Genomic DNA, 26,529 nt, shown 5'->3' on the forward strand with positions numbered 1-26,529 from the left:
AGGTGTGCTCCCATGCCTTAAATATGATAAGTGTTGATCTCCTTGGGTCCATATATTGTGTCATTTAGTCATTTATCCTAATGCTGCGGTTACATGTACTTGATGGAATCTACAAAGGCCTTTGGGAGAGCCTGTGTGTTTCGAGGTGTTGAAAAGTAGCCAGGCGAGACAGAGATAACAGAGTAATTACTTGCACCTTCTGGAAATCTGAGGAAAATTGGGACTTGCCTTTGGAATGCTGCGCATCAGGCCCTAGATGCATGTTTGGCTTGCCGGGGTGAGAATGTAAGCGAGAAGCTGCCTTTTTCCCTGTGTGTCTTGCTGTGCCAGGAAACCCTGGAGAGTTTTCTGCTCCTCAGCAGAGGGACTGCTTGGGCCTTGTGCAGGTTCTGGAGGAGTGGGGAGTGGAGCATCCCACATGTACATTATGCACCTGTTTATGACAAACAACATCTTGTGGCAGCAACTTCATGTCAGTGCTAGCTCAGTGGAAGATCTTACCCTCAGCTATCTAGGGAGTACTGTTGAGCCCTGTATTCCCCAATTCCCTAAATACTGTGGAGATTATGTTGGAAAAAAGAGATTTCTGCTGCTGTAAATTTTGCTTACTGAAGGTACTTACTGTGTAGAATGTGGAGAATGTAATCCTGTCACGGTTTTAAGTGGGACAGCTTAGTCTTCTACCCCTTCCACCAGGGGCAAAAGGAAACTGCTCACACAGAGCATTGGAAAGTTTAAATGCAAGAACAGTTCAGTGTTACAGTTGTGCATAGTGGTGAGCGTAGCAAAGCATATGCAATACACAAACTCCTATCCAGCCTTGGCCCAGTCTTGTGCCCTGGGCTTACAACAGTTTCATTAGGCTAGACCCTTGCAAAGCCTTCCCTCGCCCAGGCCTCAATTCCACAGCCCTCCAAGGCCCCCTGCCTACCATGCCTCTCTACCCCACAGCAAAAGCCTTTGTGAGGCAGCACAAAATGCACCTTAGCAGCCCCAGCCGCTTCGGACCTAACTGGCAGCACCGCCAAGGTGGACAACCAGGCCTCTCCCCTCCGCAGGAGGTAAGAACATGGGCATCCTTCCCCGGAGGAGAGACACGAGGGAAAGAGAGGGGATACTGACTTTGGAGCCAGTTTTGGTTGGGATGCAGGGTTATGGGTATGAAATACAAACATTGCACTTTCTGGTACACCTCCTGGACACTCCAGCTGCTGGAGGTCTGTAGCTGTGTGGTCCTTAAAGGTACCACCCAGCCTCAAACTGGCCCAAATCCGTATATATTTTTGACGTGGCTGCCTCACAAAGAACCCCTGGGTATACAGTGTGCCATTTCAGTTTCATTTTTAAGTTCAGACTACATCAAAGGTTGTCTGTGATTGAAGAGACCAAGAAATCGAAGGCTCTTACATCATTACATTAAGGGAAAAGAAAATAAGATGTCAAGTAAGGCAATTGGTGGTAAAACATGATTAAATTTGGGCAAGTATTACGAAGGTATGAATACCTGATTTGTAACTACTTCATTCTGAGTCACTAAGTGTTACTGGGAAGATTGTATTTGGGCCAGTGGCTTGGCATTTGGGCCAATTTGGTGCAGGACTAAAATTTGTGTATAAATAGATCCTTCATCAGGTCAGGCCATTCTCAACAGATTGGCCTCTGTGCCTGAAGGGGAAGCTTGGTGGGCAGGTGTGGAGACTATCCCACATACAAGTTATAGTCTCTTGCCAGGCAGTCACTTGAATAAGACCTCTTCCATTTTGTCAAGTGACCATGGAGTTACAGTAACCCTGAAGCAGTCTAATTAACATGACCTCTATCTTTGGCTGTGTCCTAAATACATGATAACTTAAAAATTTTCCATTAACTCATAAAGCACTCATTATTGGAGGCTAAATCTAGTTAGGTCAGATGCTCTCACTGAATCCATGAAAAATACAAAAGAAAAAGAAGTACATCTTATCAAATACCTGAAGTATTACACTTAGATTTTAAAACTTAGCTCAAACACAGAAGCTCTGGAGTATAAACTACTATGTTAGGTTACCATCAGTCTCCTGGGAAGAGAAGGTGGCCTTTTTTTAACTTGTCAGGTGCTGACAAAATTTGGAGCAGTATTTCAGTTTTTCCTGAGAACACTAAGCTAGCATGAGTCCATTTATTTAATTAATACTTATAAGCTCAGTGAAAAATTGATGTTTTCATATAAATCCAAGGTGGATATGGAGTCACGTCTGGATCTGATTCTATTTCACTAGTTCCATTGTGAAATTTCATTAGGTGTTTTAACACTTCTGAAAGTGCTGCCCTGATGTCCTATATTGAACGTATTAGATTAAATTGGCTTTCTGTGCTTTCTCAGCAGAAACTTTTATCAGTCTGAAGGCATAAATCACTACTAGCAAAAGGGAAACACATATTGAGACTTTCCCACAACATCAAATTTGACGTTTCAACTTTGGTAAACTCTACAGGAAAACAAATGTAAACTTTAATAAAGGAGATCAGTGGTTTTAGATCTTAGTGGCTGTGGAGGATAGATGTAAAATGGCAGAGCTGTAGACATAGCTGTGAATGTGATGTTTTTTCCTGTCTTCGTTACCTCTTTCTGAAACCAGTCAGGGTGTGAATTGCTTTTAAAGCAGTCTACTACTTGCCTGTGTGCTGTGCCACTTAATTTCCATTAATTTCTGTGAAAGAGTAAGGTCCTGGTAGAGGAAGCTTTTATAGCACCCACCTGTACTTGTAGCCTTTTATTTGTCTGAATGATGTGTCAGCTGACAGGCTGAAAGCAGCTTCTTTTAATTATGGACTTGATTCAGGAGTCTGTTTAATCATATCTGCCTCTAGAGCATGAATAGTCACTCTGAAACCATGGAGGTGGCTCATTTTCTTACAATTATGTTTCCATTAAATTATAGGTCTGAATCAGGATCTGAAATATTAAATGTCTGGATTTCTATGGTTATAGCAGTATGTAGTAGGTTGCTGGTGTTCATTCTAAGATTTGTAGTCTTTCTGGATGGGTTTTACTCTAAAGGAGAAGGAAGCAGAACAGAGAAGGGTATTGACTGCTACAGGTCAGTCATTTATTGGGGGAAAAGAAAATCTTTAGTATTCCTGTTTGGGCAACCTATTAAATATTGCATAATTTATAGCGACTATCCAGGCTGACAGAGTTGTGAAAACTTCTGAATTACTGCTAGAAGTGGGAAAGAAAAAAAGCAACTTTTCTTCCAAACTCTCCTAATGAAAGACTAGATCACTTTTGCAGAGAAGGAATACAATATAATAAAGTCATCTGGGCATATTATTGCCCTCGGTGATGTGTAAGAAATTAATCTTTATTCAATGTTGGATATGTAACACATTCAGTTCTTGCTGACTGTATTTAGAATATTGAACTACAGTGTCATTTGGACTTCATATATTCTACAAAATTAAAACAGGTGGTTTCTAGTGGCTATCTATTTCATGTTCTAAAGAGAAGACTGATTATTCTCCAAACCTTACAGCTAAAATGCTTGAACAAAGAAGTGGCAAAGTAGCTTCACTTACTTAAAAGTAGCAGATTGTATATACAAGCAGAATGCTAATTGATTGGATACTGTGTGATTGTCGCTTTCTGGAGGGATTAGAAGCTCTTGCACTTTGTGACTCTTCCTGTCATGGTTCAGTGTGTAAATATACCTCTCATTCTGACAACTCACCAGCCTTTCAAAATTGTCTGCATTCCAACTAATTTCCCAATATCTTTGATTGCATGGTAAATGGATGCTGATGACCTTACCCACTTAATCTCATTTTCTAGATTATTTAGTGTAATATTGGAACAATTAACCAAAGAAGCAGAAGGTGGCAGCCACTCAGGTGGCAAACCTGGTGGCTTTGATGTCAAAGCCCTAAGAGCCTTTCGTGTATTGCGACCTCTCCGGCTTGTATCAGGAGTGCCCAGTAAGCTTTTTTTCTATTTGATTCCATTGGAATAACTACTGTAACTGATCTGATGTGATTTTCTGGTTCCAGAACATTAATAGAAATGAGATAATAAAAAGTTGTTGTCTGGCTGTGTGTATAAACTCAGTTCCGAGATGAATGATACCCTCTTTGGAGTTGAGCAAAGGATTGTGAATTCATTCAGTGTGTGATCTTCTTACACAGTTCAATAACCAGACAGGAGAATACACTTCCTTTTTAGAAGCCTTTATGAAATTAAATTACATCTTAAAATGCAAATACACCAGAAAATAAAATTCAGAGTTCTTTTTTAATTCTCAAACCCTGCAGATCTGAAAGTGTAGGTGATCCTAAAATAGTTTATACGTTGGTAAGTGTGTGCCAAAGCACATTACACATTTCATGTTTCCTGCCCCCTCCAATGCACATGAATGCCTTCTGTTTATCTCAGTGCAGCTAACAGATGAATCAGGAAACTTAAAAAGGAGAACAGTATTCTTTAAAGGAAGCAATTGAATTTTGTGATAACCTTTCCTGTTTGCTTTTAATATATTATTAATTATCGATGCTATGTGGGTTGAGTAAGAGGTTCATGGATTAAAATTCATCTCTTTCCAAAACATTTGAAAGAATAATCCTAGTGCTGTCTGATTGTGATGGTGTATGTATATAGCAAAAACTTCAGTAAGAAGCAGTCTCATGAAATGTCAGAACAGAGATCTATTAAAATAAAAATGAGGCATATTTTGTTCTCACTGGTACTGTGACAGCTTTATTAGTCTGGAATTTGTCTTTTGGTAAACCCAACATTTGGTTAAATTTTCAATCAAGGAAAGAAAAATTAAGTAGCTCAGAAAGTGATGAGGGATAAATGATGAAAAATAAGTTTAGTCAGAATAAAAAAGATGTTTTCCCCATTAATTCTCTGTTTATTTCTCCAGACCAAAAATAAAGTTTTGCGGTTGGCCGAGTGTACATTTTCTTAGGACTTGCCACAAGAGTTTTGGTTGTAGCACAGAACTTTTTTAAGGTCATATGAAATGGCCTCCAGCCACACACTGGCTGCATGCCTTTTCTGAAAACCCCTAAGTTCTAGTGGCACTTCTCAAGTACTGATTGCTGTAACATAACCTTTATTAACAGAGGAAAGTGTTTGGCACTAAATTGCCAATTCTCTTAAAGCATTTTAGGGTTCAGGAACATTATGTGGTTCTAGGCAGTAGAATTTTTAAAGCAAGTTGATCTGCATGCCTATCTCATTCATTTCTAATAATGCATAATTATAGTAGATTTGACAAGGGGAGAGAGGTCTGCTTCATATATTGTATCTTCTTTTTTTTTTTTCTTTTAGGTTTACAAGTTGTCCTGAACTCCATTATAAAAGCCATGGTCCCCCTCCTCCATATTGCCCTTTTGGTATTGTTTGTAATCATAATCTATGCTATTATAGGATTGGAACTTTTTATTGGAAAAATGCACAAATCTTGTTTTCTAATTGATTCAGGTAAGTCATGAAACTTGACTGAAATAAGAGGTTACTTCTGTTTTCTTCCAAGTCTGGGATTTCAGTTAGAAATGGAACAGGGGCTAAAGCACTAATACTGCTCTAGCCTGGCTTTTTCTTAGTGGTCTAGTAGACTGGATAGAGCTGGATGCTAGGTTGGACTGGATGATCTTGGAGGTCTTTTCCAACCTGGTTGATTCTATCATTCTATGAATCTTGGGGAAGGGAAACTGAATTTAAAACAAAAAAGGGTAACAAAAATGCAAACAAGGTTGAAACTATGACATGCATTGATTAAGTTTTGATTTCTAAAATGTGTAACTGCAATGTGAGTCGTGCAAATAGTAAGAATCACCATCCACAACTTAGTTTTTTCTCGTCTCTGATTACTGAAAAGCTAGCTAGTCCTGTTCTGAGGAAGATGTACTCGCCTGAGGTCACAATCTGCCAGTGTCTCTCCTTAAAGATTGTGGCAGTGAGGTAAGAAGTGCAGTTCTGAAATGAATAGAGAAAGAAAACAGCGTTTCTCCATCCAGGTGAAATGGTGAAAGTGTTTCTTATGCGAGAGTTTTGAAAGAGCAAAATGTGATAAACAAGATATTTGGTGGCTAGAGGTACATTTCTGTCAGATAAATAATGGAGCAAACTATATGTAGGAGTTACTCCAGACTTGTGGTGGTCTATTTGTTAGTATGAAGTTAAACAGCAATGAAGAGAAAAAATTAGCCTGAGGAGATTCTAAAATTATGTTGCATTATTACTTGCATCTCTCCACTGCTTAATTACTTGAGATCTTCTCAAGTCAGTTTTGATTAACCTATTTTAAAGTTCTAAGGCCCAGATGCAAGAGACACTAAAACCTTCAAAGCTCCCATGATTTGCTTTTCTTGGAACTTCTCAGGTTGATACCTGGATTCGCTTTCCAACAGGGCTGATACTTTTTCATGTAAGTAGGTAACTCACAAAAGCTGAGGAACTAAAAGTTCTAATTTTTTTGGGTCAATTTTCAGATATTCTAGTTGAAGAAGATCCAGCACCTTGTGCATTCTCAGGGAATGGACGTCAGTGTGTCATGAATGGCACTGAATGTAAGGGTGGATGGGTTGGACCAAATGGAGGCATAACCAACTTCGATAATTTTGCATTTGCAATGTTGACTGTGTTCCAGTGCATAACCATGGAAGGGTGGACTGATGTGTTATACTGGGTAAGTTCAGAAATCACTGACCTTTGGTTACATTTAAACAAGCTTTGATGTTCAAGTAAGAAATAAGCTGTTGTATAGTACTGTCAGCAGGAAATCTTGGTGACTTTTGCAGGAGATGAGCTCAGCTGCATACTTTTTCCAGTCAGATCATCTTACTGCACTCCTCAGGCTAAAAAGTCATTTTAAAAACAAATTTATTCATTGCTTATTTGAGGGAGTTTTTGCCTATTCTATTTGAATAAATGTAATGTTATGTTTATGTACTTTGAACTAGGTTTTTGTTTGTTTGTTTTAAAGTACACCTTTCCTGATTGGAGCTCTTAAAAGATCTCTTTTTGCAGTATTAAAAAAAAAAGTCATCACAATATTCACAGAAATGAAAACAAAGCAAGCTCTCAACTGTCATTGCTTTCATGGGGACTGCACACTGTTAACCATTCAGAAACAACAAATCACAAGAGCTGTGAACCTGACATTGTCTGTACAGAAGCAGCAAAAAACCTCTTGATTCTGTAAGCCCCTGCCTTTGAATGCTACTTTAACATCACGTATGGAGCCTCCTAAATCTTACAACATAGACAGCTGGACAAAGGCAGGGAAATTGAAGATGTTTGGTCTTGATGTTACTAATTGGAAGAAAAAGAATATGCAGATTTAAAGGCTTTGACACTGTCTCCCATGACATTCTAATGAGCAAGATCAGGAAGAGCAGAGTGTGAGGTGGATTAGAAACTGGTTATAAGATTGAGTTCAAAGAGTGGTAATGAATGGTGCCAGATTCAGCTGGAGAGCTGTAACTGGTGAAGTCCTTCAGGGATCAGTGCTGGGTCCGGTGCTGTTCAATATCTTCATCAATGCCACTCATGAGGGCATGGAGTGTATGCTCATCAAGTTTGCTGATGATGCCAAACTGGGAGGCTTGGCTGATACAGCTGAAGGTTGTGCGGCCATGCAGCGAGACCTGGAGAGCTGGGCACAGAGGAGTCAGATGAGGTTCATCAAAGATTAAGTGCAGAGTCCTGCACCTGGGGAGGAATAATGAACTGCACCAGTACAGGCTGGGAGGTGATCTGCTAGAGAGCAGCCCTGTGGAGAGGGACCTGGGAGTCCTGGTGGATAACAAGTTGTCCATGGGACAGCAATGTGCCCTTGTGGCCAAGAGGGCCAATGGGATCCTGGGGTGTATTGAGAAGAGTGTGTGCAGCAGATCAAGGGAGGTTCTCCTCCCCTGTATTCTGCCCTAGTGAGACCTCATCTTGAGTACTGCATTCAGTTTTGGGCTCCCCAGTTGAAGAGGGACAGGGATCTGCTGGAGAGGGTCCAGTGGAGAGCTGGAAGGATGATTAGGGGACTGAAACACCGTCTGATGAGGAGAGACTGAGGGACCTGGGGCTTTTTAGTCTGGAGAAGGGAAGACTGAGAGGGGATTTAGTAAGCATTTATGGTTTTCTGAAGGCTGGGGGTCAGGAGGGGAGGGTCAGGCTCTGCTCACTTGCTTCCTGTGATAAGACAAGTAGCAATGGGTGTAAGTTGCAGCACGAGAGGTTCCACCTCAACATAAGGGGGAACTTCTTTAACATAAGGGTCACAGAACATGAACAGGCTCCCCAGAATGGCTGTGAAGTCTCCTCCTCTGGAGACTTTAAAGGCCTGTCTGGATGTGTTCTTCTGTGACCTGAGTTAGATTGCACAGTCCTGTTCTGGCAGGGGAGTTGGACCAAATAATCTCCTTGGGTCCTTTCCAATCCCTGACATCCTGTGAATAGGGTCACTTAAACATAAAATAGACATCTAACATCCTAACATCAGTCCAATTTAAGGACATGAAATTATTTTGTGAATCTTTAGCCAAAGATCTGATATTGAGTTATTTGTCCAAGGCCATTGTGGAAGTCTGTGACAGAGCCTACCTAGTTATCTTAAGTGCTGAAAAGCAGTGCCAGTTATCTGTACTACCTGGTACCCTGCACTAAGTCTTTGCAGCAATTAGGAAAAAATACACACTTAACATTTTTTTGGGGGGCAACAGGATGCCCACATTTCAGTATCTAATTATTCTGATAACATCTTAAGAATTTTTTTGTGAGTCTCCATTAGCAGCACAAACATGAAAACCATTATAGTGGTGAATATTGTCCTGATCAAACCAAATGTAAAGAATAACAAAGAAACATAATTTTAAAATGCAAAACAGCACACTTGACATTTTATTTTTCTATAACATGCTCCCAGGATAGAAGATATTGGCAGGTACACAGATGTCAGCTTTCATTTTATTACAGAAGCAAATATTTATTTACCTAGTGAAATATAATCAAACTGAGATATTTGAGTGGCTTTGGAATCTGTCTTCACTGACACTTAAACAATTTTCAGAGCTGATTTCTTCCTCTCTGTTGGCCAGCAAATTGCCCATTATCAAGCTGAAATGACTTGCTGAGAGCATTAGGAATGGCAATAAGTTTTAATTTTACCCCTGGATTAAAGGGAATGTAGACTTAGCTATTATTAGCTAAAAATTGGAAAATATTTGTTAATTTCCAATTAGGAAAACATTAGGGTGTACCAAGTTGCAATGAAATGTGCAAAGAATCTAAGAAAACCCTTCCAGCTAGAGATGCATAAATTTTGTGGATTGCTTTTTACTTAGAAATCTTCTCTTGATGATATGCAGGCAGAAGGAGTTTTACACAAAACAGAAATAAAACCCCACGAATATTAAAAACTACACAGAATTCTGATTTCCACTTGATGACTGTGGAAACATAAAATTACCTGTAGGTGCTTATCTTGCTAACAGGTGTAATGTGAGTGGGTGAAATATGTGCAGTATTTTGCATCATGTTATGTGGTGGTCTGTTAGCAAGAGTGACAGGTGAAAACGACAGCTTCCAATAATACTCACTAGCACAGCTCGTTATCACCTGCTTAACAACAGTGAACTTGGCTTAAAAAATCTCCAGCATCACAAATGATTTCTTGTGCATATCGATTATAGATCCTGCTACTGCCAGGCACTCTCCAGATCCTGGTGACTCAGGTGGACATCCTGCTGCTCACCAGCTTGCATCTCAATCCCATACATCCTATTATTTTCTAGTGTCTTCATCTGCCTACTTTTCTTTCTCTGATGTACATGTAAGGTGCTGGATACCCCTTGAAGCATCTTAAAACATCTGGAAAAAAGCCCAAACACCAACATTTCTGTAGTGCAGGCTGCTTAGGCAGCACTGCACTTCTGCTTGTCCAATACACAAGTGTCTACACAGCCAATATGTTAATGTTACTGGAAGTAACATAATCAAGATAGAAAAGACCGTATCAGTATTTCTTAGACCTATTCCCATAACCAGGTACAAGAGCTGTGCTTCCCTTTGTAACATCCCAACATTACAAGAGGTCTTCATTGTGCATAAACTAAAAGGTAGAAGGTATGGCTAACAATTTGCAGAAGTAAGTGTAACTCCCACTCCCAAGTGTAGCCTGTAGGTAGAAAAGAAAATACAACAAAAAAAGGCAAGGCAATCTGTTGTCCTTGGAGAATGTTATCAGATGATCAGAAACTCAGCCTACTAGGCATGAAGCTTTTTAGAAAGCTCCTACTTCATACAACTCAAAGGACAGCCTACTCAGAAGTATTATAAGGGGATTTCAGTGCTTTAAACTTGCTGATGTGCAGCCAAAGTTTTTTTCCTAAATGGAAGCAAATGTTTTGTAAATAGATCTCAACAGGCAAACTCCTTGGCTCAGGCACAAATATATTATTATTCCATAAACAAAGTTGCAAAGTGTGTTTGAAGTATTATCGAGACTGTCACCAGAGTGCTGTGCAGGAATCTCTAAAAAAGATCTTTCAAACAATGACTCACAGACAAGGAAGCAATAATAGTCTAGAACTTCAGAGCGAATGATTTTGTGAACCAATGGGAAACAGTTATTTGGGGCGATTCAGGTTACATTAGTCCCAGGACAGCTGCAGAAGTGGAAGGTGTGTTACTGTTTCTAAATACTATGTGTCAGCAATGAATTTCCGCTTACAGTCTGAGGGAAGTCAAAGAATGCTTGACAGCTTTTCTCCCTTTGTAAATCAGTTGCAGATGTACTCAGCAAACAACGTTACAAATGGTGAGGAAATATCCTAGAACATCTTAGAAAATATTTTTCTGCCTTTATATGCTAAGGAAAGCTGAATGCTGTTCTCTGAGCATCACTCAACACCACTCACAGGTCATTTAAGGGAGGCTCTTCAGTGAAACGAGTCAGTTCATCCCCAAAGGCATTGATGTGCTGGATGCACACTGCTCCCAGCCTTTGATGGCTAAATTTAACACATGATATCCAGCTGTGGAAGGAGTGATAGAAATTTTGGATAACAGTATTAACATACCCCATAAATCATACTTAAGAGTCAGGAATTGCAGGCAGGAGTGTTTGAATTTCTGTTAATTACTTGAATTCAATTCTGTGTTGAAATTTAGCTTAACCTCCCTGCCTTTTAGGTAATGATTTGAACTAATTTTTTAACTGTTCTTCAAAGTTGCAATGAGACAAGATTTAATTACCAGTAAATTAGAACCATAGAAGGAGCGAAAAGGGAATGATGAAATTCAGACATGCAGACAGCTATGAAGTCAAGGAATATACCTATTAAAACTCTGAATTAGAATAAAAAAGGATGATAACATACTATTTTTTTTTTGCAAATGAGCATCTTAACACAAAGACCCACACAAAGAGAAGGATTTTAAGTTACCTCACAGGAAAATATTTCTCCCATGAAGTGAACTTGATTTACCCTGACAAGATATCAAGTGTCTCAGTCTTTGCTGACTGCTGACCTGTACTGCAGTCAAAGCATGGAACTAATTTCTTGTCATAGATCACTGCAAATACTCAAAAGAACACACCATTTCTCTCCAGAAAGTTTAGATAAAATGGAGAGAAATTGGATTAGAAGTAGGCTAGACTTTAGGTAGTGCTAAGGACCTCAGTAGTTGGATAGAATTTATTCCAAACACTTCGCCACAAGAAGCAACTAAAACTTTTGAAAACATCTTAGTTCCCAGACAATCCCAGGGTAACAGTTCAGAAGATAAATTCAGATCTACCTTGAGTATTGGGGGGTTGTTGTTTCTGCATAAACTAAGGTAACAATTTCACAACAGGAATCCAGAGAGTTCCAAATTACATGCTTGCATTAGTCCTGGGCCCAATCCTGTTCGGTATCTTTACTGATGATCTGGACCAGGGGATTGAGTTCATCATCAATAAGTTTGCAGATTACACCAAGCTAGGAGGAGGTGTCGATCCATTAGAAGGTAGGAGAGCCCTGCAGAGGGACCTTGACAGGCTGCATGGGTGGGCATAAGCCAATGGGATGAGATTTAACAAGGCTAGGTACAGGGTTCTGCACTTGGGCCACAACAACTCCAAGCAGGACTACAGGCTGGGGACAGAGTGGCTGGAGAGCAGCCAGGCAGAAATGGACCTGGGGGTACCAATAGGTAGTAGGCTGAACATGAGCCAGCATTGTGCCCAGTGTGTCCTGTGCCAGCAGGACAAGGGAGGTTACTCTTCCTGTGTACTCAACGCTGGTCAAGCCACACCTTGAATACTGTGTCCAGTTCTGGGCTCCTCAGTTCAAGAGAGATGTTGAGGTACTGGAAGATGTCCAGAGGAGGGCAATGAAGCTGGTGAGAGGCCTGGAGCACAGCCCTATGAGGAGAAGCTGAGGGAACTGGAGTTCTTTAGTCTGGAGAAGAGGAGGCTCAGGAGTGACCTCATTGCTGTCTTAGAGCTACCTGAAGGGAGGTTGTAGCCAGGTGGAGGTTGGTCTCTTCTCCCAGAGAATCAGCAACAGCAAAAGGGGACACAGTCTCAAGTTGTGCCAGGGGAGATATAGGCTGGATATTAGGAGGAAGTTATTCATGGAGAGAGTGATTTGCCATTGGAATGGGCTGCCCAGGGAGGTGATGGAGTCCCCATCCCTGGAGGTGTTGAAGAAAAGCCTGGATGGGGCACTTAGTGTCGTGGTCTAGTTGATTGGATAGGGCTTGGTGCTAGGTTGGACTGGATGATCTTGGAGGCTCTCTTCCAACCTGGTTGATTCCATGATTGGTTTGTTTTTTTTTTTTTTTTAAATCTGGCATATGGGAACCATTAAATACATCCAGTTATTATACCAAGTTGTATGGTGCATATGTAGGTGGCCTAGCAAATATGGAAAGGACAAAGGTATTTAGTACACATCACTAGCACAATTGCTCTGTTCATTTTAATACAGTGTAGCTAAGTATTTAAAAACTAAACACACTGTTCTTCATGTGAGCTAACTCATTTAAACAGATTTTTGAGTCCTTAGATTTAACAAACCAAATCAATACATGAGTCTTATAAATTTCTTACATGAAATTAGTTTTGGTAGTATAGATCAATAGGTAAAATCACTAAAAAATTGTTAGTCTTAAATGTTGCAGCCATAAAGGAATTGAACACTTTAGTTTTGGGTTTACATGGAACATAGATTTTGCTAAACCTGGTAGAGTTCTCCCAGAATCCAATGGAAAATCTTCTCTGAGTTGATACTCTGTAGAAGCAGTTATGGTAGTGTCTGTCGGTCCATTTTGTTACAGTATTGTCCATCTGCTCTGCAGATTCAACTTGGGATAGCAACCCATTGATGTTTTAGATGGGAATTTGCTGTCTCTTTCTGTGTAATACTAATGATTACATCTGTTGTAAATTTGCCTTTATCCCTGTTTGACTTCTGATTCGTGGTGTCTGATCATCTACACTGCATCATAATGATAACTGACTCCATCTAATTCACTCTAAATGCCAGAAGAGGCAGTTTCAGGCTGTACCAAGTTTTTCCCATCAGCTCGAGATAATTCTTCAAGAGTTTTCAGATGTATACTTAGAAATATGCATGCCAACACATAGAGCCAGATATGCAATGAAACGTGAAGACTTTTGAACTGTTAGTTACTGTGTGACTCGTGAATGGAATAGAAAGAACTGTTTAAACATACCAATCTAGTTTAACATCTGTATGAAAGGAGTGAAAATGACAGTGTAGCCAAAAGTGTCATCTCTGGAGGATGTTTCTAAATGCCTTAGTACACATCTACTATGGGGAAACAGAATTAAGTGATATGAAAAATCATTTGTCCTTCATATCATCTCTTGTATCATTGATCATCTCATCTGCCTTCTGGTTGGTGTGATGGACAAATGATTTAAAACTGAAATTGAAACCATAAGACTAAATATGGAAAAAGGCATGAAGAAGGGCAGGAAGGATGGTGCTTGGGGATGCTTTTGCAGTAGATGTCCTGAGTGATAAAAGCTCAGTGGACTCGGGGATGGGGCAATTCCATCAAGAGCCATTAAAATATGACACCTCTGTTACAGTGCATCCATGACCCACAGTGGATGGGAGACTTGCAAGAATTTTGGCTATTTGACGTGTGATATCTCCTAGATTTTCTGGTGTTTCTTTAGCTTTTATTGTATCTTCCAATGCATCTGGAATTTGTTTTCATAACTCCTTAATGTGCATTTTGAGTGAGAAGTCACCATTAGTCCTTTAGACTGAAAATGCCTTGTTGAGGATGGAGATATTCCTATGCTTATATATTAACCAAACTCTGCCTTAATTTTTGATCAGAAGGCAAACTGTCTCCTTTAATCTTCCTTTAATTGAAAGTTAAGGAAAATGCCACTTGACTTGTGTGAAATGAGCAGCAAAGTTTTCCAAAAAGGAAAGGATTTAATTTTTATACTTTCATCTCTGGTACTAATGCAATCAGAAATATTCCTTAATTAATAGAAACTACAAAGCATGACTCAACTACAGCTTAATTGTCTCTAGAATTAAGTGGTAAGATTCTTGAATAGATGCAGTTTCAGGCTGTTCCTTTTAGGATTTCAATCTTAGGCTAGTACCCCAGTGTTCCACTACATCAAAGGTCCCTGAGCTATGAGCGCTTTGGACTTAGTTCAGTGTCAGCCCAAACCAAAGCACTGGCCAGTTTCCAGTATTAACATTAGAGGGCATTAGTCCTGGATGGAATCATAGAATGGTAGGGGTTGGAAGGGACCTCTGGACATCATCTAGTTCAACCCCCATGCCAAAGTAGGATCACCTAGGTAGGGCAGGCAGCACAGGAATGTGTACAGACGTTTGAAAGTGTTTAGGGAAGGAAACCTCACAAGCTGTCTGGGCAGCACGTTCAGTGCTCTGCCACTCTCAAAGTAAAGAAGCTTCTCATGGTTAGCCAAAAACATTGGGCTTAAAACCAAACTGCATAAAGGAGAAGGAAATTCAAATCACAGATGTCTCTGCTAATAGAACCCTTACAGAGCATGAAAATCTCAGCTTTACTTCTTACTTACCAAGTTAGCACAATGCCTGGCTTCCAGAATATGTTCTTTGTGAGCAAAAAGTATATCAAATTGGGCTGCAGTGATTCTCAGAGCTCATTTTTTCTCACAGTAAAATGGGAAATGTTAATATTCCAGGTTGTTGAAAAAGTTTTATGGGAGGGAAAGGTTGACATAAACATCAGATGCCTTCACCAAATGACTTCACTCTGAACTCTGACTTACAAACAAGTGTTAGCTAATGGTATAGTTCAGTAAGAAGCAAAATGCACTCTTATGAATTTGAAATTTAATAAAAGTGTTTGCTCTTATTAGCTATTGTTAGAAAAAACACTTTGCCTATATCATGTGAATCATTGATATGAAATAAACTTCATTATAAAGTAATTAAATAGTTAGGATGTGTTAAAAATGTGAATAAATGTTATGCTTAAACCTTAAGGTCAGATATCTGCAACTGAAATATGATGCAAAGGGCAATATACACTGGGATGAAGCAGAAATTCAGTCTAAACAGAAAGGTCTTTTGTTAAATGACTGAATCTCTTCATTGTTAACACTTGGCAAATGTAGGGGACTTGCTCTGAGGGGAATGGGCATGGATGATAAAACACAAACCACCATGGTTGTTTTCCTTAGCATAGGCATGTGACATGCTAAGTATTACTAAAGGTATTGATCAAGAGACTAAGTATATTTTGGTCAGTACTATGATACACTTGGTCATTTATTGAAATCAAAAGAGAAAAAATCTAAATCATACATTTTATAGTTTTCTTCCTAGCAAGCTTACATAGTTGTAAGTTACTTTCAGTACCTCAGTTCAATTATTAAAGCTTTTAAAAAACTTACATGTAGAGAGATTGTTTCAAAGGATGTACGTAGTTGTGTAAAATAACCTTGGATTACATGAGAAGTTTGCTCACTTTCTACAGTATGAAGTGGCATTATTGCAGATCACCATTGAAGGGAAGTGCCTATGGGCCGTAACCTGCAAAGACTTAATGCGTGTGCTTACATCTAACGATCCACAGGGACACCTTGCAGAAACTGAGTTTATGATATATTTTGAAGAAAGAGAGAGGGAAAAAATAAGATACACAGCTTGAAACCACTTGTTCCCGTGTTTAATATGTCTGTTCCAAAAGAGATGTTAAGTATAAGAGTCTAAATTAAGTACAGGAGGCCTAATCACAAATTTCAGGAACCAGAAACACAACACTGCTTAGAGGAGAGAATAAAAGTTTTCCCAAAGATCCTTCTATGATGCCATATTCAGTCTTAAATGTTCATGCAAATTTTACTGTCTGCTGGATTTTCATCTTAATCTAATGCAGACCTGTCAGTATAATCAAAATCCTCTCACACAGAATACATTTACAAGAAATTCCAAGTCAGAACTATTTTTGTAACTTAAAAAATGTCTTTCAGTACCAAAATGTTACACAATTTCCCTCTGTTTGAATAGATGTTTTTTCCCCACCAGACCTTCTCTGATTTCCATAGGTGTATTTCTTAAATCCATCTTCTGATGGGCATAGTGAGCTTGCTAAGAATAGACAGTAGGAAAGGTCTTGATAGAAAAGCTTGTGTAAGTGAAGGGTCTTTATAGAAAAACTTGTGTAAGTCTGTAAAGAGTATATTTAGAGCCCAGTTACTTCAACTTTACTTTAAACAAAACCCAAACAATCCAGCAACAACTTCTAAAAATTCATTTAAGCTTGATCTTGATGTAGTCTTTATTCAGAAGTGTTTCTGGAATATTTCCATGTTTTCACTGTGGTTCTAAATTTGATTTTGGTTTTTCGTTTTCCTAAACTTGTGTTCATGTTTTTACACAAAGTTGTTCTCCTTTTTTAATTAAAGTCTCTGACTGCATCCAACTGTAGTATTTCATCAGAAAATATTGAAATGTCAGTGTTACTGGAAAATGTGACTTGTACTGTTGAGATACATATTTCTGTTTCTTTTCTCAGAGGATCACTTACATAGCTGTGATACACGTGAACTAAAAGTCCTAACATTTCAATGTATGTTATAAGCATTTTACTTAGCTCTGAAATTCAGGTCATGTTGTAGGTATTAAAGAACAGAACTGTTGCAGTGCTTCGTTTGTTTGGTAACATTTTTGATCTGAAGAGCAGGGTCATTAGTTTCATGTTAGAATAGATATTAGAAATACCAAGTGAATGTGGCAATGCCTTCTTTCTTGTATTGTTCTTTGAATACTGAAGGAATGCGTAGAATGCTCTCTCACCTGAATGGTTCAGCTCTCTTTTTCTGACTCTTCATTGCTATTACTATAGTGATCTACTCTATAAGATCATCTTATTTCTTGCAGATGAATGATGCTATGGGATTTGAATTGCCATGGGTGTATTTTGTCAGTCTCGTCATCTTTGGGTCATTTTTCGTACTAAATCTTGTTCTTGGTGTATTGAGCGGGTAAGCATACACCTTTTTCATCATGAAGGCAGAGTCCTGAATTCAGTTGCCATGAACACACAGGTTGTCTTAAACAGGTGAGACCTCAGCTAATATGACATCCTTTAATAAGCCTCTATTTCCTCTTTCTCTGATGAAAACAGGCACAGTTTTCTGTAGCTAAATTAGAGATAACATGTACATCTAAATTCCGATTTTGGTATGTCTCAGTATACATTATTCATGTCCATGCTTGTGGCAAAGTCATTAAAAGAACAACTAATTCTTCTGCACTTATTTAAGTGGTATTTAAATTTGTCTTCTAAAGCATTACATCCACAACATAAATTGGGTAAGTAAAGTAATTAAATGTTCATTGATTTTTAAGTATTTTTTTTAAAGAGCTGAATAAGCCATACTCTTGGGGTGTTGAAACCTACGTGATCTGGCAGCTGCAAAAAGGACTCTGCTGTTTAATGAATTACTGAATCATAACTTATTTCCTTACGTTTTACAGGTAAATGATGCAATAGGATGTGAATGGCCATGGATCTATTTTGTTAGTCTTATCATCCTTGGCTCATTTTTCGTACTTAACCTGGTTCTTGGTGTACTTAGTGGGTAAGCAGTTGAGTTAACATTGTGTATGCTACTGCTACTTGTAAGATGGCCTCTGCATTTACTCAAGCTTCTCAGCGATGGCTTTTTTTGCATGCACTTGAGATTCTTATGTCATCCTACCAGTGTTTGCTCTTTGGACTGACCTGTGTGATTCTGGTGCCTGTATCTGTCTGACATCACCTTCACCATGCTTGCCAAAACTAGTCATTAAATGAGGTACTAATCTCCTTATTTTATAACATTCCAGCAGGGAGAATCGTTAGTCTGCACTGAGAGATGGGTGGTGCAGCTGCATAAACATTCACCCCTATAGTTATAAACAAGTGCCCTTTTCTGAAAGCCCAACTTTTACTTTTGTGCAACTATCCATGAAGTAATTGAAGTGTTATTTGTGTTTACAAAAAAAGGAAAAATTGCAAATTATTTTTAATCTGTGTTTTGAGATTTGTCTTAGGGAAAGAATATGATTAGGGTACCTTCAACCAAAGTGTTTAGTGCTTCCTGTGTTTTAGAGCTGTATACTGCCATGACAACCTGAGCCAGCAAGCTGATATATTTGAGACGTGATTTAATGACCATGGTGGTGTTAAGTCAGTGGTTAGACTTGGTCATCTTAGTGTTTTTTTCCAACCAAAACCATTCTGTGATTGTACATATTTATCAATAGTCAAATATCTATTTCATGTACTTGTCAGTGGGAGACTGACATAGCTTTTTCTTGGTTTGTGTACTGCAGACATCAAGCAAAAATGGAAGTTGTGTTAGCTGGAGATGTGTTATGTTATTTAAAGCTACAGTTTAAGGAAATAGTTTGCAAGCATTTTTTCTTACAAAACCTCCTTACTGAGGTTACAACTCCACTTCCTTTGCCATTTATTTGTTTCTGACATGCTTGAGCTTGGGGAAATCCAATTTATGGTAAAAAATATTTTCTGATTGATAATTAAAACGGCCTACTAGCATATACAAAAAAGAAACTTATTATAATAATTTGTATTAGCTTTTTGTTTTTCAGAACAAAGTTGTTTGTTGTATATCTTAGGCAGGCTGTGCCATTCTTATAAGGCAACAGAAAAATTTCTTTTGCACAGAAAGCAGCCTGGTAATGTCATCAAATTGCTGATTGTGTGTGCAGCTGTAATCATGGCATTGCCGTGTTGTACCTTGGACTTGAAAGGAATTATAATATCTCACTACATTCCTGAAATCCAGGCAATTGGAAAAAAATCAACTATGTTACCGCAGTTCTTTTTTTATCCAATGAGAGGTTTTTAAAAGTGGGTTTTTTTTTAATTCCAAGTAATTTATCTATGATAGATTACTGTCACATGCTGGAAACTAGGGAAAGCATAATTTTACCTTGCTGTCAGAATGACTATACAAAGCAGATCTTCAAAACCAAAGAGGTAGTGCTAAACCACACTGCTGATTTTCAGATTTAATCTCCTCCTGATTTATGCAGTTGTATTTGCTTTGTTTTATTCAGGAATAAGTGTGTAAATTCTTGCAAAACAGGCCTTGGATTTCATTTCACAGCCATGCTGGATAAACAAAATAAGAAAGATAAGGACAGATAAATGAGGGTAGTTGTGGTCTAATTTATTTCTTCTTTTGACACTGTTACCTAATGTTGTTGTGTGACTGGACTTCCCAATGAAGTCCTTAGAGGATTAGGTTTTCGCAGCTCCTTTCTCTGGCCTTTAAGAAGGTCATAAGCAGCAATTAGTTTTCTTCCTGTTGTGTGAAGGTGCCCTGTGGTAACAGTTTACTAAATATTCCTCTTTTTCCTTGTGTGACTCAAATCGTTGCTGGTTTCAGATTGTCATGTTTTTGAAAAGAAGTTGTATGGAAAGTAATGCCAGATTTGTTATGCTGATGCCCACGTTCATGTTTTCTGCTGAAGTCTGGGAAATTTAGAGAGACTCTCACAGATAAGATTTACATTTCAGTTAATATGTTTCAAATACCTTATGAAGTTCACAACAGTATATTTGTTGAAATATGGAGTTGTTCTTTAGCTGCTGTGGAGAGGAAGAGATGTCCTCTTGTCCTTGGATTCTCTTCTGTAGACTGAAAATTGCTACTGAGTTGATCCATAGAGCTCTAATGCTCTTCAGAACCCTTGCTGGCTTGCCTTGCATTTGCACTGAACAGAAATGGCAGTGTCACATCTGATGTGACCTCCCTTAAATTCATTAAGTCATTCATTCCTGAATTTATTTTCTGCCATAGTGTCACCTGACTAAAGTGTGACTTCAGGGCTCAGAGTGCTTGATGAATTGCTTGCCCTGAGTACATGAAAGAGCCTTCTTAGCATTCCATATTATTTTTTTTTTATGCTGGAGAAAATTATACTAATTAATTGAGACATGATACATAAATACTGCCAGTGATTGAGAGCAGCAGAAGAAAGATACCTATTGTACCAAACTACTGTTTGGTAAATAAGTGAAGAAAGCATCCTGCCATACTTCTCTGAAACTCCGGCAGTGGTCAGTGTGGAATACCGTTACACTGATTTATTTTGATCACTAAATGCCACACTTATGTCAATAATAAATATTTTTCACCTTTTCTGTTTAGACCTACCTGTCTAAACTTTATGGGTAAAAATTACATACTAGAAAATCCTATGGATTCCTTAGCAGACAGCTAATATTCTTCATTCCAAGCGAGGCACTGGATATGTAGCACACACATTGTTTTTCAGTTAAGAGTGATTAGCTTGTATTTTTTTATACTCTTCATACTGTAGCATGAAACTGGGTTTATGATTAATCTACAAAGGAAAATTCTAAATCAATCAAACTTCAAGAATGCAAAAAATATGCCAACTTACTTGAAAAGCATGGCTTTGCATACAGATTTTGGAAGCGGAATCTGAATGCCTAACACACCTTTTCTGTATGAAAGTGTTATTCCTGTAATACCAAGTTATGCTGTGTACATTGAAATCTGTCTGCTGTTTTGATCTGTTTGCAGTTTTAAAATACTCATTTCCTTGCACTCCTTTGTTACTCTGTAACCATCTGCCTCCTTGTATTTCTGTAATGCCTCTTGTGCACTGCATGTTTGATGTATTTAGATACTGTGTAAATGGATGAGAATGATCATTTGGGAGATCTTTTTTACATCTAGCCATTTCTGAAGGTGAGTATTTCCTGATGATCTGTGTCAGTTTTGCCTGTTGATGGTGATGTTTTTAAAAATAGAGTTAATATTTTTAATAACAGATGTGTAAAATAACAGAAACAATGTATGTGTGGAATCTGCATGTGGTAAATATTTTGATTTCTGCATGGAAGCTGACTTGTGGAGATATTTTTTTCCTAAATATTCTCATGAATAACAAGGCTGGAGAGAATTCATAGGCTTGAGATAATTCAGCTTTTACAAAATACTCTAGTTTTCACTCTGTATTAAACTCTAGTTAATTATTCACATTATTTGTGAATTCTCAGTTGAAAAACTCTTTCAGGTTGCAGGAGTCTACAGGATAAAACATTCTAGAAGAGGGCTGCCAGACAGGTTTTAGAAATGGCTTCAGTTTCTGCTCAGGCTCTGATTCCACCTCAGAAATTTCAAAGCCAGTTTAAAAAAAAGGTTCCAGCTCCAGGAGAAAAAAAATTGTACGTGTATAAATTGTCCAGGATCTGTCTGTAGAGGTGCTCTCCAGAAACAGGCTCTAGATAGTTGCAACAGAAACATCTCTAGAGCATTTCTAGTAAAGGACTCTTCCAAATAATCCAGAAAAAAACGTATGGGGAAGGGCTCTAGAACAGGCACTAAATTCTGATTCTGTAAATCATCTCTGATGAATGGTTGAACAATTGAACACCTATTTCGCTCTGGAAAAGACCTTAATGCCCCTAGTCCTACTCTGACAAAGAGCTCTCAAATGGCTCTAGAGACGATGATAGATGTGGCTTTAGGAAAAGCACCTAGTGAGGGCTTTTGGCCTGTCTTTGCCAAAGGGCCTGAAGGAAGCTGTAGCTCCAGCCTGAGAACAGACTTGACAAGCACCTCTTCCCTAACATACTAGAAAAAACTTGTTCTGGTTCCCACTCCAGATTATATTGGGAAATGTGGTTCAAAATATGCCTGTTGGTAACTTTTCATGACAGTGAATTTCTTGGGCATCTAGCTGGGTTGTCAGCTGATCTTTCACAGTAAGACTGTCTTTTTCAATTCTTCCAATACTTGGAAATACAGGGTAAAATGCTTGCAGTTGTGTTCAGATGCCTTTGCACTGTTATTATCTTGGGCTGCTCTGCAGTTTTGCTTGTTCACGTTATGGCTGGATGGCTGTATTCAGAGAGTTGCATACAACAGCTCAATGCCCAAATGGAGACTAATGATAAGTGGCATCCCTGAGGGGTCAGCACCAGGACCAGTGGTGTTTAAAATTTGTTAGCAATGTGGGCAGTGGAACTGAGTGCATCACCAAGCTGTGTCATCTGATTGACATGCTGGAGGGAAAGGAAGCCATCCAGAGGGACTTGGACAGGATGTGGAGGTAGGCCCAAGACAGAGTCATGAGGTTCAACAAGGCCATGCGCAAGGTCATACACCTGAGTCAGAGCAATTGCAAGCACAAATATAGGCTGGTGAGGAGTCAGTTGAGAGTGGTCTCAAGGAGAAGGATTTGGGGTTGTCAGCCAATATAAAACTCAACAGGAGCTGCCATTGCATGCTTGCAGCCTAGAAGGCAAGCTGTGTCCTGTGCTGCATTAGAAGATATGTGACCAGCAGGACGAGGGAGGTGATTCTTCTCCTCTTCTCTTATGAGACCCCACCTGGAGTACTGTGTCTAATTCTGGTGTTAAATTAGAAATTATAAAGATGAGATGATTGGAAAGTTAACAAATGATGCTGAACCTTAAAAATGGGAAAAGAGATGCTAAACCTTAAAGGGAAGAGAGATACTCATCCACTCTGACAGTACCTTTAGAAGTGTGTTGGAAGTTAATATAAATAAGCATTAAACTACTATGAATAGAGAAAACAATAAATTATACAACATCATAACTTATTTATCAAGAGGCTTGGCTTTTAACGATGCATGATAATCTATTCCTGAAGATAGCCCTTATCTTTAGAGGATGGTTTCCACTGACGGCATTTTCTGCTCAAGGCATGAGTATTTCTTTGGGTAGCCATGGGAACAAATAAGACTTTTCAAACACACTTTAATAAATCTTTGTAAGTTGAATTTATTGCCTTGCTAAAGGACACCAAAACATAAGCTTTGACGTGTCCTTACATACTCCTACATGCAAGTCTTGCAGGTTACTAAGAGAATGATTTTTTCAATTGCTTTCCCACAGTATTATTTGCAATGTATGTTCATAATGATCCTAAAAGCTAAGGGTATATATTCATCCATGGTAATCTCATAGCAATATCTGTCAATTAATGTCATATAAAATATGTTGTTGCAGATCAGCTTATACACCTAAGAACTGTTGTCTACAGTATATATAGAAAAAAAATCATAGAAAAAGACATTTGAATAATGATGCACCAAATAGAAATGGCAGTCAGCTGCCATCCATGGCCCTTCAGCAAAAGGGAAAGGAAATGTTTTTGACAGTGTTCCTTTTCACAGCAGAGGGAATGCCTAGTAAATAAAAACCACAAACCAAACCAAAACTACAGAGATGAATTTAACTTCCTCACGTAAATAAATACACACACATACAAAAAGAGGGGCAGGGCTTCAGCTCTAGATCTTCAGAGGTTATGACCTAAAGCATGTTTTTCTGTTTGCTGTGTGACTGTTAAAACTCAAACAGATAAAAACCAAATAGATAAAAAACAAATACTCTCCTGGAATGATCAATCAGATATAGTAACAGTAAATAGCAAGTTATAGTAACAGTAAATGACAAGTATTGTCAGCTGTAGACAGTAGTAACTCCAACTGCTTTAGAAAAAGACCAATAAAGCCAACAGGAGTAGCTTGGTCCTATTAAGAGCTTGAAGGGAACTGACTTTATTTCAGTCTTGTTGGCTCATTAGGAATTAGTCCTCCCCGATGTTTGTTAATAGGCTCTTGGCAGGTGACAAACTCATCACTTTCAAAAACTGTGTTGACAGTGCATATAACAGTGGTGGAGTGAATGCACACTGAACTGTGGTTCTACACTCAGTGCTGCTAGTTCTTCCTCTAACAAATCCAGTGTGTCCTGAGACAAACAGATCTCTAGTCAGACCAGAGTGAGCACATCTTAATATGCAGGTGTAATGACAGTCTGAAACATTAGATCTCAGTTTTGTTGCTCTATCGAGGTGCTCCTTATTTCACTCTTAGTGCAGAATATCCCGTTCCATTCCTTTGTGCTCTGGCACAGTAATGGCACATAGGCCCTCTGCTGCACAGAGGTTGTGTTAAATATACATCTTGTCAATTGATAACAAACTATATAGAAATAACGGTGGGTAGGGAGTACCAGTTTGCATTTCCCCATCACGAACCTGATGTTCATTTCTCAGGGAAGATCCCTGCTAGAATATTTTGTGCTGCAGAAATAATTCTACAGTTTTCAGCCTATCAGTTTTTATTGTTTATAGAAAGAGTGGCAATGATGTATACAAATCTGCAGTACAGAGAGATGTGATATTACTTAATCTTTTTTTATGTCTCTCTACATCTGTTGCACATAACACCCAGCTGAGAGCTGTTGTCCATGCTTATTTGTACAGCTGAAGCAATTTGAGTTCTCAGATTTGATTCTGCTAATTTGTTGGTTGGTATGGTTACCACTGTGTGAAACCTCTTTTATGAGCCTGGTGGCCAACACTGTACTCCTGTGAGTACATTTTTGTTGTTATGTGACTGTTTTCTGCAAATAAGCGAGAGTCAAGTATGTCTGGGTGACAGTTCTACATAGAGCATTAGCATTACACTTTCCGGGTACCAGACCCCATGTGCAGTAAGTTTCTTACTGCAGTAGATGAACTTTCCCTCGCTCTGTTTACAGTGACTCAAAGGGGCAGCATATGGTCACTGATGAATTAATGTCTTGGCTTATGCTTAGATGTGAAAGGCAACTGTTTGTTTGCTATCATCAATGCCTAGTAATGCACAGGAGATTGAGCAGCACTCAGCCTGCTGCACAAACTCCTGTATGAGAAGTGCACGGCTGTTGACATGGAAGGACTTAGAGCTGATAGGAGACCAGTATACACAACTCCCTAGTTATCCTGCCCATGAGTTACAAAGAGAAGGGGGGCTATACCACATAGTCATGTTTAAACTAACTCTCTTCTTGAGATTTTTGGTTAATATGACCCTGCCTCAAATTAAGGTGTGAGAACCAGAGACATGTAATAGAGTCCCAAAGGATGCTCCCTGCTGCCACTTCTACCCTCTTGCATCAAGCCATTCCTAGCTGATGAGTGCCAGCAGGAGTTATTTCACTCTGCTGAATAAAGAGAAACTTGCCATGAAAATGATTGCCCTGGACTATTGAAGCATGAACCAAAACCTGCATTTTATATGCTTCTGCCTCAACAGCTACTGATGTTGATGAGAGCGTTGTGCCTAGACAGAGAAGTGAGATCATCTTTGTGCAAGGAGACAAGGAGGTTTTTTGGGCAATAACATTTAATGTAGCAGTTTAGCAATAAAGATAAACTAGATTACGCAGGTTGATCTCCAATAATGCTTTACTTCACAAGTTGATGTCTCCTTTCAGATGCAGGTGCAATTGACCAAGTTATTTATACTAAGGCTTCAGTTTACAGGATATTGTCATATGCTGCAATTTTAAATCATATTTAACTAGATCAAAACTAGGCTGGCTAGGGCTGGGTCATCCAATTTATTTGCATTTGCAGTAAAATCAAAAGCAAATTGCCTCCATCTAGATAGCAATAGACTGTCCTTCAGAAAAGATACTTTTGAAAGCAAAGAGGTAATTATACAGGGTGCTTTACAAGATTCTTCAGAAGAGATTTACTGAAAGCTCTTTCTAGCCTTGCTAACCTAAAATCTTAATTTTGAAGCATATTATTCTTTAAATGACAAAACAGTGGTGAGTTTGGCTTTTTCTAGTTGAAATTAGGGCAAAATCATGTACATTGAGTTCTATGCTTTATGGAAATTACTTGATTTGTTTTTAAATAAAAGTGTTCCAGGCAATAGACTTGATTTTTGTTTCACCTATGCTGGTGCTAAATTGCATTAGCTCCTTGGTATTTTTCAGTTTGCAACTTGTGATTTAAATTGGTCTCTAGCCATTTTATTGGAGAGACCCCTTATGACTGCTAGCAGAGTCACAACTGCCCTGTGAGTACAGTTTTTGCCATTTTAGTCAATGACCACCACCGCATGCCCTCACCCCAAATACACTTTCTAATGCCAGATCAAGATCATTTTATCAAGCCAGAATGAAATATGTATTCTGAAGTTAGCTCTTAGCACAGG

General features: G+C 38.8%; 1 protein-coding gene across 13 annotated transcripts in view; it reads left to right on the forward strand.

Annotated features, from left to right (window-relative positions):
* The window catches only part of CACNA1D (calcium voltage-gated channel subunit alpha1 D), a 178,111-nt gene that overhangs the window by 62,538 nt on the left and 89,044 nt on the right, over positions 1-26,529 (forward strand). For 8 of the 13 annotated variants that reach the window (XM_064156668.1, XM_064156655.1, XM_064156657.1 and 5 more), the window contains exons 5-8: positions 3,812-3,954; positions 5,309-5,461; positions 6,472-6,668; positions 17,995-18,098. In XM_064156668.1, coding sequence (XP_064012738.1) covers positions 3,812-3,954; positions 5,309-5,461; positions 6,472-6,668; positions 17,995-18,098 — 597 coding nt within the window. Of the gene's footprint in view, positions 1-3,811; positions 3,955-5,308; positions 5,462-6,471; positions 6,669-17,394; positions 17,499-17,994; positions 18,099-26,529 lie in introns of those variants that run through there. The other 5 variants (XM_064156656.1, XM_064156663.1, XM_064156669.1 and 2 more) reach the window with 3 other exon arrangements.

Source organism: Pogoniulus pusillus, chromosome 16 (assembly GCF_015220805.1).
Source record: "Pogoniulus pusillus isolate bPogPus1 chromosome 16, bPogPus1.pri, whole genome shotgun sequence".
NCBI classification, from domain to species: Eukaryota; Metazoa; Chordata; class Aves; order Piciformes; family Lybiidae; genus Pogoniulus; species Pogoniulus pusillus.